Below are 16,595 nucleotides of genomic sequence, written 5' to 3'. Positions count from 1 at the left end.
CTTCATTAATATACTTTTGCATTTTTTAATAATTAAAAGTGCTTTATCAGAGATGGGAACTATTGATTATTGGTAATGAATGTTGGTTGTGTAGAGTGGTATAAAATATTAACTGATGTGTTCGGTCTGTGAATATGTTCTACAGTGAGGTGCGTTCGGTACGTAGTCCTTGGAGGACTGTTATCTGACGGAAAACAGGAGTGCAGTGATTAATTGAACATCAATAGTAAAAACCAAGTGTGAAAGTGTGCTGTTATTTCGAACACTGGGAAGGATTCTACTTTCACTTTCAACAACTTTAAGTTTTTGAAGAATTTATCAAATACATTTTACTGGTGTGTAAGACATAGCAAAAAAAGATTATCAAAATATTATTTAACATTTAAGAATTACACATAAGCACAATGCATTTACTTGAAATTGCATGCAAAATTACACTCGTCTGTAAGAGTAAAAAAACTAGAAATTTCTTCATATGACATACCCTTCTTAATTTTCTTGTTAAAATTATAGATATTGAAGCACAATGACTTTATATGCTTTCAGTGTTAATCATTTTGACTTGAATCCTTTTCTGGTACAGCGTTTTCTTTTGATGATTTATCCGAAACCAGATTTTATTACGAGTACAACTAACTAAAGAAATTTGGTATTTCTAGAATTCACCAATAATAATTTTAAAAATCTCCATACATTTAAAAATCACCAGAGCTTCGTTGGGGATATTTATGTATGCCTACAGTGCCAGACTATTCATGATTCAATCGTAAACCTTCTCCAAAATTAAAGAGTAATCAAGAGAACCAAGGTTATAGCGATAATCAAAAGAATGTAATCCAGGGACAAAGACCAAACATGGAAAACAGACATACACAACAGAGAACATAAAGCAACTAAAATCATACATACAAAGTAACAAAAGCAAATGAGCAACTCGGATTCCACTAAAAACTAGGAGCATGGATCAGGTGCACAGGTAGGGTAAGCGTCCTCAGCTTTTCTAGAAACACCCGCCGAGTTGCTCATAAAAAGTCAAGTCCGGGGTAGACAAACGAGGAAAGGAAAACTATGACCCGTTGAATACATCAGTTTTCATGGTGCAGATGGATACACCATAACGATCCACGAGTTCATGATGACGACCATCTGTAGTGATGACTTTAATCTTGTAGCAACATAACCCTGTTCAAGAAGCCTATTTGTTACAGTTTTAGAGCGATACAAAAAGTCTGCGTAGTTTCGGCAAGCTCTGGCATAACGTATGAGTTTTGATATGAACACTCCATACGCACGTGCTGAAAGGATGTTGCCACCGATGAAAGGAAAGTTGACAATTCTGAATGAAAAATCATCACGTTTGTCGTAAAGTTTGGTCAATAGTTTTCCTTTACCATCGATTTCTAAGTGTAGGTCAAGATATGGAGCTGACTTCACAGTGTCTGTAGTATCGTCTATCTCAAGTTCTTTTGGGTAGATGCGATGTATCAAATCCCCGAAATTAGGATTTTTTAAAGATAATACGTCATCTTTATAGTGGCAACTGAGATCAAAGGATCTAGCCAGACGATATTCTTTCTTTCGTATCAGATCAGCTATAAAGTCAGCCTCAAAAGAGTGAAGGAATAGGTCAGCAAGTAAAGGAGCACAATTTGGTCCCATTGGAATGCCGACCGTTTGTTGAAAAAACACGTCCCCCACACTGGACAAATATTTTTACAAAACGTATGACATCCAATGTCTATTATCAAAGACACACGTAGAAAATAACAGCTATTATAAGACATATACTTCTACCACACTCTCCAAAGAAGAGATAGTGAGAAACCACAAATCTGTACTATCCTCTTTTGGTCTCTCTACGATGAATGTGATCTACCGTCTATGTACTGGATTCTTTAACTCTACAAGAATCCATACAAACAGCGCTATATAACTGGAAATGCACCACCAAACCTCTTTCAAAACTTTTAATGTATATGCTCACAGCTGTCAAAAAGGGTCTTCGGTCCTACCACTCCCGCAGTGGTATTGATTCAATATGGAACCTGAAAAATTCGAAAGATCTTCTGGAAACCCTCAATGCAAGATTATTATCAAAATACAATAGCATTAAAACCTATGTGTTTCTTCCCTGATCCACGAAAATTAGTATGCTCGAATTAAAGTACTTTCACGGTATTTTAAAAGTAATTATAAGATTGATTCAACACTGTTTTTCCATAATTTAAAATCGGACCATTCACTCACAAAACAAATTAATGTCTGAAGGACTTTTATTTCAGGTTTGTTAGTGAAAGGTCCGATTTTACACATCCATGAATTCTGGAAAAGTATTTAATCGTTATAATTCCAATCCCTTACTATTTGAAATATACTAATAGTTTTCCTGTAGACATCCGAAATTGACAAATGGCGGCATTCAACTGACACCGTGACATGGTTGTCAATTTCATATTCAACGTATTTACGGGCTACAGATAACTATTCTTTCAAAAAATGTTGTTTTGAATAAACAATGCCGAAATTGAATTGAATAAAGCAGTGAATACCGTTTTGAGCCTCTGAAGGCATATATACTAATTAGATTGGAATAAAATAAGTCTTAATTTTATATACCAAAGAGAAAGTAATCAAGGGAGAAGCAACACGTGCCCATTTTTACCATGAAAAGATGAAAATATCTTTCTTAAGCTAGTTTGGTGATTAACTGTTCCATAACCATTCATTTTGGGATAACCAAATTCAGATTGAAAAGATTCGGTGTATTTCTGCCGTTGTTTAGTAACACAAAATAATTCAAATTAAAGATACTTGGACAGTGTTTCCCAAGTGCTATTGTTACACGAAACCTGTCTACAAGGAGGCAAATTAGCTTTTAAGAGTTGTTTTGTTTTTATTCTGTTTCTGTTTATGACAACAGTCTTGAATATATATTTGGCTAGATACAATGTTACGTTATTTCATATGATCGCTAGATATCTGTGGGAAATTTTACGATCAAGAGTTCTCTAATGTTATCTCTTGTTTATGGAGTTCTGTGTCCGTTCATGAAATGAAACTTAATATTGATGGTAGTCGTTCAAATGTTATCAAATTGGCTGAATGAACACAACATAAATCATTGTGTATTTAAGTTTTCAGTATCATGTAATAGTAGACACGTATCGGAAAAAAATGTTATACATATTTTTTTTTAAATTAGACTGAAACCGTTGACATAATAAGCTCTGTAACTTTGTAAAATAAAACAATTACAAATCATCTTCCAAATATACAGAAGACGTTTTCAAAAGCTGGATTTATTTATCAACAACATATGTGTCCAGTGGGGTGGACGTATTTTTCAACTTCAAACGGTATTATCATTAAACAATTCTAGTTTCGGGGATTTTATACATTTACCCAAAAGAACTTGAGATAACGAATACTACATGCACTGTGAAGTCAGCCTCATATATTGACCTACACTTTGAGATCAGTGGTAAAGGAAAACTATTGACTAAACTATACAACAAACACGATGACTTTTCATTCCGTACTGTCAACTTTCCTTTCATCTGTGTCAACATCCCGCCAACACCTGTGTATGTTATTGTAGCTATGGAATAAAGACCTTTTATACTAAATGTCCAACGGAAAATATACCTATAATAGAAAAATCGTGTCTTTGAAGTCACGATGAATCAGCTATGCATTGAACTTCATTCATTTAAAAAAGGTAACGCAAGGTCATGTTTTCTGGTTATATGTGTCATTTCGGGAGATTCTCTTTTATACGATTTTTATAACAACTCTGCGAACTAATATGTAAAATAATGCACTGTTTTGATAGAATATATTTATGCAGCTGATGAATATTTTTCTTGCGTTGCACGTTTACTCTACCATAAACCTTCCATGTTTTAAGGAGTAATCGATGGAACCATTTGTATGCTTTCGAAATTAAATTCGATGTGAAAGAAGAACTTAGTCTTGCCATAAAGTAAAACGAAACAGGGTAACTCCTCATTATCGATAGGATAAGCGTCCTCTCATTTTTAGCATTACCGAATTGAGATATGAAAGACATACTCGAAAGGGCTGATGGAATGAACCTACAAATTATCAATGTCTGAAAGTAGATTCAAATACGAGCCATACTAACCGTCTTAGGGGTCTCCTAATTTCCTGACAAAATTCAGATTTAGATAAAATAAAATCATTAATGCAGAATCAGTAAGTAGTAATGGTTTTACCCACATATCAGTAAAATAAGATATGTTTATCATTTCAAAGAATCAAATATTCAAGACCTATTCAGATTTTTGCTATGTACAATAATTGTATGTTATCCACCAGTCGATGATGTGAGAGAATAAAAGGCTTTATGCCATAAATGTGTTAAGAACTCATTTCCTAGATAACTGACGGTGTTAAAGAATTCCCAAAACAAATTACTGATTTAGGATTACGTATATATTTGTTACAGTTAGTTCATTAGAGAAATATTTAGTTCATAAAAAGATGAGCAAAATCTTAATGTATCAAAACTTCAACGAGCATGAGGTATTTAATGGTTGACAAAAATTTCTTGGAAGAAGGATTAGCAAAGAGTAATCAGGGGAACCAAGGTTATAGCGGTAATCAAAAGAATGTAATCCAAGGACAAAGACCAGACATGGAAAACAGACATAGACAACAGAGAACATAAAGTAACTAAAATCATACATACAAAGTAACAAAAGTAAATGAGCAACTCGGACTCCACTAAAAACTGGTAGCATGGACCAGATGCACCGGTAGGGTAAGCAAACAATCAAATATTCAATGATAGAACAAATTAAGTAATGTCAAAAAAAGCAGGTCAATAACAAGTCTCACAAAACAGAAATAATTGGGCACAGAAATCCATTAAAAAAATGGACCAATCTCAGATGCTATGGGAGAGTGAGGAATGGTCTGATTTCGTTTTTGTTTTATTGCTCTTTTACACGACAAAATAAATTGCAAAATGAAATTGCTTCAAAACCTAATTAGTGAAATTACGAGTTTGTATTTTAGAACGAATATTAATGTTCACTTCTTGATAATCTTTTTTTAATCTTCTCAAATCATCATATGAAATTCCTTTGTGTTACAATCATAGAAAATATATAAGTTATTCATTTAGCTCATTATATTCACAAATTTCATTTTTTATAGTTGGAGAATTTAGTAATATCTTCTTTGTTTGTTTTTGCTTGCAAGTTTCTTTTATCATATTAATGCTAAATTTGTTATGAATTAAGCAGCACTTCAGCTAAGAATCATGCAAAATGTGATAACTTAAATGTTATTACAAAATTACAGAACTCCAAGATCAAAAACCAGGCTTTAAAGTCGGCTAAACATTCGTTCTATTAAAGATTTTAATTTTTATAACAAGTACACATAAACCTGTCTTTGAATAAAGGAAGGTGTATAATATAAGAGTAAAATTCCTAGTGTTACTTCTGGTAGGTTCAGAAAAGAACGGAAACATAGTAAGTTAAGATAGAAAACAAGAACAGATATGGTGAAACGCGACAAATGCACAATCGTTTTACCCCTATGAAAAATAGTAAATACAAAGACCTTAAAAGGGGTTTTCAATAAATATAAACACACCTTCAAGTAAGCTCTGAAAGGCCCCACAACAAAAGTAATAAAATCCACGATAACAAAACGATGACACTTCTTCAAAATAAACTAAGTCAATTAACGACAGGAAGACGCATTAATGACCAACATTGGCATTAGGGCGAAATAATTCATCATACCGCAAGTGCAGCCGACAACTTGGAAATAGTGGACAACATCCGAAATCGACAAAATTAGGCCGATTAGGTTAGTTAACAGATAGTCAGTATTGTTTAACACATCAGAAACTTCGAGTCTGTGATAGCAAAGAAAAAGAAAATCCATACCTACATCAATAACTGTTTTAACAGCATCCTTCACATTGATGAGTATCTTTTGAAAAAAAGCTAACTAGATACTAGTCTCTAAAGAAATGTAGAAATGGAAAAAACATTGACAAGTCAGACAATAAAGGCAGTTTAAACATTACTTATTACAAGCCCTAGTACTGGAGCCACCTGAAAAAAAGACAAACACTTGCAAAAATAAGGCAAAAGTGAACTGGTTAAAGAAAACAAGTACTATCTTAAAAAAAAGATAGTAGACGCCGTAAAATTTTATTCTTTTTACTTAAAATTATCTACTATTCATTCAAGAAAATAACACATGGCACGCAATTTCAATTTTCGATAGTTTTTTTTCGAACGCCACTAAGATCAGTATTTGACCAATCGGGAAACAGAATTGCGATCAGGTGACTAGCGTTTCCATAGAAGAGCGTCTTTAAAAAAAACTGACTTTGGTTGTCACTTGAATACGCGGGTATCTAGGAACAGAATGATGTGGAGGGTGATTGTTTGTGGCATATAAGCTACACAGGTGAGTAACAAAGGTTTGAGTCTAACTGAGTTATTTTTTTACTATATTGCATGGGGAAATTTAAGTTGATTTTTTTTTAATTTCAGTAACTTTTTTTCAAGATTTATTTTTATCTTTATCCTAAATTGCATATAGTTATTTTATATCTAGAGCACATGATATCGGTAAGTCACTGTTTTCAAGTTTTCCTTAAAAATAGTGAAAGACGTTCTTCAATATAAGGAATTACCTGAAATAATGTTCAGCCTGGAAAAACGATAAAGATTCTCACTGAGTCTGTATATGAGTAAATAATAGCGTAGTTATTTCTGTCAAAAACGTTTTTATATATAAACAATATGTGATTAATAGTAGCTTACGTAATGGAAAATTTATACAGACTCAGAAACTTCTCAGCGAGGAGCTAGCTGGGTTTTGTCGTATCTAATAAATATTCTACGCAATGTCTATCTGAGATCAGAAGTGCCAGCTCTTCAATAGTATGGTCGGTTAAGTTTGGTGTTACGCCTCCGAGATCCGCCTGTTTTTATATGATCTAGTCGTCTGGATGATCAAGTTCGTCGTATTTAGTGGAAATTGAGTTGCCATAAATGTCACAGTAGAGAATGGGTAAAGCAATTTTGCCTTGCATGAAATCTATATATAGATTTGAAAGATATTTACATGATATATGTGATGAAAGGTGAATTTTCTTTTATAATTAAATCGAAAATATATTAAAATTTAAACTTCCCTATTTGTAAGTCTTTGGATATAGTTCAGCTGAATCATACCAAAGTTACCATAGCATCAAAAAAAAAATATTGTTTGTTTGTGCAAGAGATTAGTAATTATCCAATTATCATTGTCTGATGTGTATATTCTAAATTTATTTCATTCTCTGAATAAAATTGTCATTTTTTTTTACTTTTGCTAGCAACTTTAGGAGCATTGATACACGAGCGTAATCAGTATCAGGTGTAAAATGATATCGATATATAATGCCGATATGATATGATATAGCATTGAGACGTTATTACTACGTAAAACTTCCCAGTAGTATAGTCAGACTTGTCTGACCAAGAACCAAACTGAGGCTTTGTTTCTTGTATTAAACATGGGGCAAAATTAATGTGACTCCGTTGAAATACTCTGGTTGAACCTATCGGTGCTGTATTTGATTTTGAATAATTCTTGTATATAATTTATTTTTGAATTCCCTGTGTGTTTGGTTTTAATGCTGCTGATGAGATGTTATGCTTTGAAACACATGTACAGCGTACCGAATTATGCAATAATTTCATTATTGTTATTTCTGGACTCGTGAAATCGCCAACAGCTTGACTAGTAACATTGATTAAGCAACATTTTGGTTGTCCATTCAAGCAGCTATGTAGTTTCTAGGGTATATGAAATGTTTTATGGATGCACGCGCTTCAGTGATTCTTGTGTATAATCCAAGAATAACCAAATATTACAATACTAAATACGGTATGAATATTAAAACGCATGTATTAAGCCTGGTTTGTACTGCTACTTCTGTTTCTAGGTTGATTTAAACGTCCTACTAATTGTGTCAAAAAGAAATCCCTTAACAAATTACTGATTTTAGGATTGACGCTGTTTATTACTGTCAGTTACTGACTGAACAGAAACTCATATCACTGCATGTCTAATTGATCTATGGAATAAAATGTATGACTCCTAAATCGTTCCTTTGAGCATTCATGGTGTTTTTGTTATCAATCAATTTTATGAACGTTGACAAAGATCCAAAAATGTAGGTTAAATTATTTCAGCGAGTTTCAGAAATTATGTTGTCATAACTTGTGACCAAATACTTTTGCATTTGTTTTGGAAATTAAATATGCTTAAACCAATAATTTTTTTGCAAGTTAGGAGCGGAAACAGACCGAAAGATATCGTTGTGTATTTTTATTGTAATTTGTAACAGTTTTATAATTATCTATATATTTCAATTATATGTTTATTTTGGTATGTAACAAGTACCAGAACTGATTATAATTGGCGTTGACTTGTGTCAAATCGTGAACAAAATATCAGTTGTCTGTTACCAGGTCTACTGCAGCTAACATTATTCAGAATTTTGTATTTCACATAAAGTTAATAGTATATTATTCTTTATACGATTATTTTTATTTCTATCAAGAGTTTACAAAAAGGTTTATTTGGTACTGTATGGCACGCCATATTTAAATATATTCTAATTTGTATATATCATATAATTTAGATATCAAATAAAATATATAAGTGTCTTATTGATATAAAAGATATCTCATAAATTTTATAGGATATCTCATAAAGTATATAAGATAGCTTATAAACTTCATGAGATATCTTATAAAAAATTGTCTTATATGATATCTTATTAAGATTATGAGATATCTTATAAACGATATAAAATATCTTATGAGATATCTTGTTAATTATACATTATATGAGATGTCTTATATAATATATAAGATATCTTATAAAAATTAGAATATATCTACTAAAATATATAAGATATCTTTTATCATTTATAGGATATCTCCTACGTTTACGGGATATCTTAAATTTCAGATGTTAATAAGATATCTTATTATATATATGAGATATCTTATAAACTTTATAAATTATCTATAAACTATATCAGATATCTTATCTTTTATAAGATACAATGTTTCTAATAAAAATAGAAGATATCTACTTAATTATATATGATATCTGCAAATTGGAATAAATATAAATACGGCTCGTCATAATACTGCTCGTGAAAGGGTATATTCTATATATTCCAAAGGAAGAATTGCTATCATTGAGATTATTTGTAAACAAAATAATGTGTCGGGGATCAAGAAATTCATATGAGGGGATCCGATCCAGAATGTTTTAAGGTGTGTTTCAATATATCATTTGTTAACTTCTTCCCACGTCTTGCACAAAATATACAAAAATTCTAACAAAACATTGATTGACTATTGTTTAACTCCATTGATTGATATTTCATGCATTAACCAAGGCGGTTAATATTGTCCAAAATTAACAAAATAAGTCAGATCCTAGGATCACCTTCTTTCATATGTTTAATATTAGCTCATGCATGATATGTGCTTTATTAAAACAATAAACTTTCATCAGCTGATTTTAATACTAGTACGCATTTCCATGCATTCATTTCAGTCGGAATGATAGCACAAAACAAAGTAGGCCAAGGTGTATATATTAAATACAGTGTGATTATATTCTTGTATATTAATTCATATACATGTAATTAAGTTATGGTAAGTACAGCATTCTTGATTTTTAAGAAACCATAAGAGAGTTTATTAAATCTAACTTCATCTTAACCTTTTTACAAATGTCTGAGAACACCAGAATCTCTAATTCCTGAGTACCATCATTTTGGATATTGGTTTCCACAGACTCTTTAAACCAGTTTGTGTGAAAAGTCAAGATGAATAAAAACGATCATTTCTTCCACTACCGTTTGTTAACAAAGGTATAGATGCAATTAATTTGGCTAACATCCTCCATCACAAAAACGTTACCAACAAAATTCCCCCATATTTCAAAGACAAATCCATACCAATTATTTCATATTCCTATACTTCACTCATTGCATCGAAAATTTTCAATTATAAAAGGCTATTGCAGAACCTCGAAATTGAGGACTTCAAGGCTAAACCACCTGACTGTTCTTGCAAAACCTCGCCATTCAAATATGGTCTTCTGGTCACGTCGTTACGGGAGATTTAACCATCATCGAAAACGAATCTCTACGTAATATTCTTTCTAAAGGTCCCAAGTACCGTGAACCACGCTCCATAAATTGGAATTATAACTTTAAAGTTCTTACGGATGCCGTCGAGGACTATGCAAGAAAATGGATAAAACGAGAACAAGAAGACATTGATTCTGCCAGAGTGGTTAAAGGCCGTGAGGTCTTTAATTTTGAAACGAATGAAAGTTTTAAGTGGGTCAATGAGTGCCAAGGCTACATCAGTTTTCAAAGACCCCGATGTAGCAAAAAACATTGTCTACTGATATTACAAATATGTTGTCGTACCAGCAGACAAAGCCCAAAACAACATTGTTTTTGTCTGCAAAACGTTTTACATCCAATGTTTATTATCAGAGGTAGACGTAGAAAATAATAGCAGTGATAAGACCTATACTGCTACCACAGTCTCCAAAGAAGAGATTGTGGAAAACCATAAATCTGAGCTATCTTCTTTTGGTCTCTCTACCAAGGACGATGATTGTGATTTACCGTCTATATACTGGATTCCGAAACTCCACAAGAATCAATACAAAAAATGTTTCATAGCTAGATCTGCAAAATGTACCACCAAATTCTTTCAAAACTTTTAACTTCTATACTGACAACTGTCAAAGAGAGCCTGCAGTCCTACCACAACACTTGTTACTCCCGAACTGGTATTAATTCAACGTGGATCTTAAAAAATTCGAAAGATCTTTTGGGGACAATTAGTTTAAGACTATTATCTGAATATAATAGCATTGAAACCTATGATTTTTCAACACTGTATACTTCTAATCCCCATACTCAATTAAAATCTCGACTTAAAAACATTATACATCTTTGTTTTTCCAAAACAGATGGTACACCTAGAAACAAATATATAGTTCTTGGTAGAGATTCCTCATACTTTGTAAGAAATAATTCCAAATCATCTTCCAAATATACAGAGGAAGATGTATACAAAATGTTGGAATTTTTAATCGACAACATATTTGTCCAGTGTGGTGGACGTGTTTTTCAAAAAACGGTCGGCATTCCAATGGGACCAAATTGTGCTCCTTTACTTGCTGACCTATTCCTTCACTCTTGAGGCTGACTTTATAGCTGATCTGATCAGAAAGAACGAATATCGTCTGGCTAGATCCTTCAATCTCAGTTTCCGCTATATAGATGAAGTATTATCTTTAAACAATCCTAATTTCGGGGATTTGATACATCGCATCTACCCAAAAGAACTTGAGATAAAGGATACTACAGACACTGTGAAGTCAGCCTCTTATATCTTGACCTACACTTAGAAATAGATGGTAAAGGAAAACTATTGACCAAACTTTGCGACAAACGTAATGACTTTTCATTCAGAATTGTCAACTTTCCTTTCATCGGTGGCAACATCCTTTCAGCACCTGCGTATGGAGTGTTCATATCACAACTCATACGTTATGCCAGAGCTTGCCGAAAATACGCTGACTTTTTGTATCGCGCTAGAACTCTAACAAATTCTCTTCTGGAATAGGGTTATATTGCTACAAGATTGAAGTCATCACTACAGAAGTTTTATGGTCGTCATCATGAACTCGTGGATCGTTATGGTGTATCCATCTGCACCATGAAAACTGATGTATTCAACGGGTCATAGTTTTCCTTTCCTCGTTTGTCTACCCCGGACTTGACTTGTTATGAGCAACTCGGCGGGTGTTTCTAGAAAAGCAGAAGACGCTTACCCTATCGGCGCACCTGGTCCATGCTCCCATTTTTAGTGCTCATTTGCTTTTGTTACTTCGTATGTATGATTTTAGTTACTTTATTTTCTTTGTTGTGTATGTCTGTTTTCCATGTTTGGTCTTTGTCCTTGGATTACATTCTTTTGATTACTGCTATAACCTTGATCCCCTTGATTACTCTTACAGACAGACATGCTACAGTGCTGATAGTTTAAAGCAATCGACTATTGTTACTTGCGTAAGAGAACAGAAGGTTGTACGTTAAAACGTGTCAAACAACTTTTCTAGGATAATGAGTGGTGGAAAGGAATTCCCTAAACAAATTACTGATTTTACTATTGACATTACTTGGACGTAACAGACAGCGCAATTGTCCATATTGATTGATGTTAGAAACACTGTTTATGTTTCGGGTTGACGTGATTTTGGGCTTATCACTGGTCTGTTCATGAATTTCATAAGTTGTTTTCATCCTTGACATTTTCCAGTATTTCTATTGACTTTGGCTCTTCATTGAACGAAAAACAAAGTTTTGTTTTAATTTTTTAGATATTATACAAGTATAGCAAATTTATGCGAAGGGGTATTTCAAGCTTGAATATCTAAAGAACACAACAGACATCAATAAAGATTGACGACTGATGATTTTATTGTTGAAACTGTGCAATCAGAAAAAAAAATGGCATGTATACAGTTCATCACCAAAAATAAGTCTGTATGTCCTTATATACACCACTTTTGCATAAGATGGCAAGATCCAACCTTTCAATTTGGAAATGCCAGTCCCAAGTCAGAACCATATTACGGTGGTTTCCAACTTTCTATTTTTTTACCGATTTTGTCATATGTTATACAGACTTTCCTTTCGACTATTCCTTTTGACTATTGCCTACATGTGTTTGTTTTTGTAGTGCACTAAAATTTTAAGTGTGTATACGTGAATTGCAAAAAAAATAAATAACTTCCAAGTATTTCTTTGTGTTTTCTGTTTAATTCCTTTAGTTTTGACACGGACAATAAATATTTCAATAAAAGTAATAAATGCTTACTCTTTATAACATTTATGTTGCTACAAGATTGAAGTCATCAATATAGAAGTTTTGTTGTCGTCATCATGAACCCGTGGGTCGTCAAGGTATATCAATCTACGCCATGAGAACTGATTTATTCGCCGTTTCTTAGTTTTCCTTTCCTATTTTGCCTACTCCGGCCGTGACATTTTATGAGCAATGTTCTTCATAATGCTGTTTGGGTTATAAGCTTTGCTTTGTCCTCATTTGCATTTTGGTTTTCCTACATTCCATTGGACAAGAAAAAGTGGGAAAATAAGGATAGTTTCAATTTGGTTTCGTTGTTGCTGATACTTTTTATTTTGGTGAATTCTTTTACTTATTACCAATATCTGTCCTAATTTTATTGACACATTTTTCAGACGTCAATTTGAGAAGTTGTATACATTGTATCATCCATTAGGTACAGCCTCAGGTGTGGAATAGTGTTATAATTGTCTGCAGCAATGAGTAACTGATAGCGAATCCTAAGTTATACTCTTCCTGTTGACAACATTATTTTCTTTCAAGGAATATAAATAATGCAGGAAGCATTCTTGATTCAATTAAAACTAGAACATCAAATAACCATTACTCCGAGAAGTCCATTAGTGAATGCTACAACATAATACAAAACTTTAAGATTTTTGATTTATTTACTTTCATAGATACATCTGCTGGTCCGTGTAACGTTATATGGACCACATTGATTTCAAATAAGAATGTGACTCCATGATTTCTTTCCTTCCACTTAAATAGCCCAGAGTGAACTAAATTTGAAAATAGATAAAGATCATTCAGGACAAATTACAGTATATGGACCTATTGGTTACCAAAAAAATTGAAATGAACTTCAAGTTTGCTTCTGTCCAGATAATTTTTGGGGCGACCAAACAATCCATATATTACCATATGGCCCTCATTATCGTGAACTATTTTATTATTAAGTAGCAGTCTTTATAAAAATCAGGCAGAAGGTGATTCATGCATGTCAAAAACCCACCAAATTCAGTTTAATTTCTTGTTCAGAAACAGTCTCTGATCACAAAAACAGTCTTTGTTTTTCATTTGGTGGTTGCACTTTTGAGATAAAAATCAAATAGATTGTACATGAAATTGGCTCTTCGCAAGAGTAATCATTCTTGATGTGGTTTCATTTCGTTGATTTTAATGGGAGATAAATGTATGGGTTTTAAAATAGTGCATATCTAAATGCAGAAATGATTTTCATTATGTGAATGCGTAGCATATGGGTTTTTACACGAATCACTTTATCGAAGGTAGTGTGGATTTTAAGTGGGCTGGTACTTAATTCCAATGGGAGGTATACTTCATTTACGTTCGAATTAAAAATAATTGATCCTTCTTTGTTTTAGTCCAATAATTTTAAAATGTTTAATGGCCCCACTGACAGAATTAACTGCCAAAAGAAAGGCATGCATATCCCATCCCTAAAAATTGAAAAAAAAAGTTTTCATGAAAGACTTTAAAAAATTATACCCCAGAAAATTATACGATTCAATTAATTTGGCTTTAAAATTCTCCTTCTGGAAATGTGTGGCCCATCCCTTGGAATGCCATTTAACTCATTAAAACCACAACCACACCCCCACCTTCAAAGATTCATTTTCTTTATTAGAGCAAAATATGTTTAGATAAGCTTTTCCAACGATTGAAAAAATACAAAGAAAGTAACTGCAGTGAAACCTGTGTAAACCTAACCTCTTTCTTATTTCAACAAGTGTTGGGTTTATTAACCATGAATCAAAAGACATATTTTGCTGTAATAAAGAAAGATCATTTTTCCCAGATGAACGAGACAGATATAAACATTATACTTACTGGACCTGTGAGGACATGATTAATTCAGTCAATTTTCTTGACATTTCGGGGATAAAATTTATTGACAGGTTGTAGGAATTCCGATGGGCACAATTTGTGCTTCTTTAATAGCAGATTTATTCCTGTCTTGTTATGAATCTTAGTTTATGGCCAGATTTCATAAAGATCCTTCAAAATCTGATTTAATAGTCAAATTTTTTAATACTTATCGCTACTTTGAGTATATTTTTACGCTAAATAACCCTGATTTTTTCAAATACACTGCTGAAATTATACCAAAGGAATTGAATATAAATATAGCTATTTAGGACAGTTTAAATAGTCCTTTTCTGGATTTTTTTTTGGTTTCCGTTTCACAATGTAAACTAAGAACTAAAATTTACAAGAGGGCAGATTTCTTGTTTCCAATTGTTAAATTTCCCTTCCTTGAAGAGAACGTTCCTTCTTTGGTTCCATCATACCATGTATATATTTCTAAACTAGTTTGATACCCCTTACTGTTGAATTTTTCCCCCACTGTCCTGGAATAGGGGTATGGTTGAGCACTCACACACGTCTAATTCCGCCACATACTTTATGTGCCTGTCCCAAGTCAGGAACCTGTAGTCCAGTGATTGTCGTTATTTTTTTTTATCTTCATTGTTATTCATTTAAGGTTTTTAAGGTTGATTTTTGTCTTTTATAAACAGTTTCATATCATTTATTTCAGGGGCTTTGACAGCTTGTTCTGTGGTAGGTTTAACCATCATCAAAGACCATCTGGTGATGTTAGCTTTGCATTTGGTAGAGGACTACCTCATTGGCAATCACACCACATCTTTTATTTTTACATTTAACTAACATATTGGTGCATCTCGTCCATGCTCCCAGGTTTTAGTGGAGTCTGAGCAGCTTATTTACTTTTGTTTCTTTGTACATGTTAAGTATTTCATGTTCCTTACTGTGGGTGTGTTTGTTTTCCCTGTATAGTCATTGACCTTGGATTATGTTCTTTTGATTTCCACACGAATCCTGGTTTTCTTGATTACTCTTATAAAAAGTGTCTGGTTTAGAAAGCTTCTTAGATATTTTTTAGGGTTCTTCTAAACAGGTTTGACTTAATCTATATAAAGAATATACATAACCCTTAGGAACAAATGCTCAGCTTGGGAGTCACAATAAGCAAAGCTGTAGAGAAGTATCTAATTTATTATAATTTTTCAAAAGATCATAAATTACTAATCACAGAAATATACCAATACAGTTAATCAATTTAAATACAAAAAAATAATTATTTTATATTTCAGTTTGTTTTCACATTAAAAAATCAATGTTGAATTAAGCATTTCCATAACTTTTCCAAAAAAAAAATTCAAAATAAAAACACATCTTATTCTTTTTCATAAAGTATGCATTTTGTAAATTAATAAACTTTAACATAAAATACTTAAACTAAATAAATTGAAAATCTTCAACAAGAAAAAAAAATAACAATATAATTTGTTATATGAAGATATCACAGATATGAAGTCCTTCTAGAACTCTGGATTACCAAAGCCAACTTCTTGCTGAACTCCCTGTATCTCAGTCAACAACTCTGTATCCTGAAGGTTCAACTGAAACAAAAAAATATATGAAAATAGAATAACATTGAATATTTATGCATATGAAAAATGTATAATAGGAAGAAGTTTAACACACTCTTGTTTGTATGTTGATATGTAAATTTCACAAATCATAGATAACATACAGGTCCTATTGTAACATACTTTAAATAATTAACCATACTGGAAGCTGGAG

The 16,595-nt window shown here is 32.5% G+C and overlaps 1 protein-coding gene across 12 annotated transcripts in view; it reads right to left on the bottom strand.

The window, feature by feature from the left end:
* Nucleotides 1-15,986: 15,986 nt before the first annotated feature.
* LOC148624883 (cilia- and flagella-associated protein 70-like) overlaps nt 15,987-16,595 on the bottom strand; it is a 31,278-nt gene continuing 30,669 nt past the window's right edge. For all 12 annotated transcript variants that reach the window (XM_088567956.1, XM_088567958.1, XM_088567957.1 and 9 more), the window contains one exon: nt 15,987-16,411. In XM_088567956.1, the coding sequence (XP_088424082.1) occupies nt 16,331-16,411 (81 nt within the window). In that variant the 3' untranslated portion in view covers nt 15,987-16,330. The remainder of the gene's footprint in view (nt 16,412-16,595) is intronic.

Source organism: Perna viridis, chromosome 2 (genome assembly GCF_037379345.1).
Source record: "Perna viridis isolate PV_CMFRI_1.1 ecotype Kerala chromosome 2, ASM3737934v1, whole genome shotgun sequence".
Classification (NCBI taxonomy): domain Eukaryota; kingdom Metazoa; phylum Mollusca; class Bivalvia; order Mytilida; family Mytilidae; genus Perna; species Perna viridis.
Note: the sequence above shows the minus strand (reverse complement) of the source record. Positions and strands in the feature narration are given on the sequence as shown.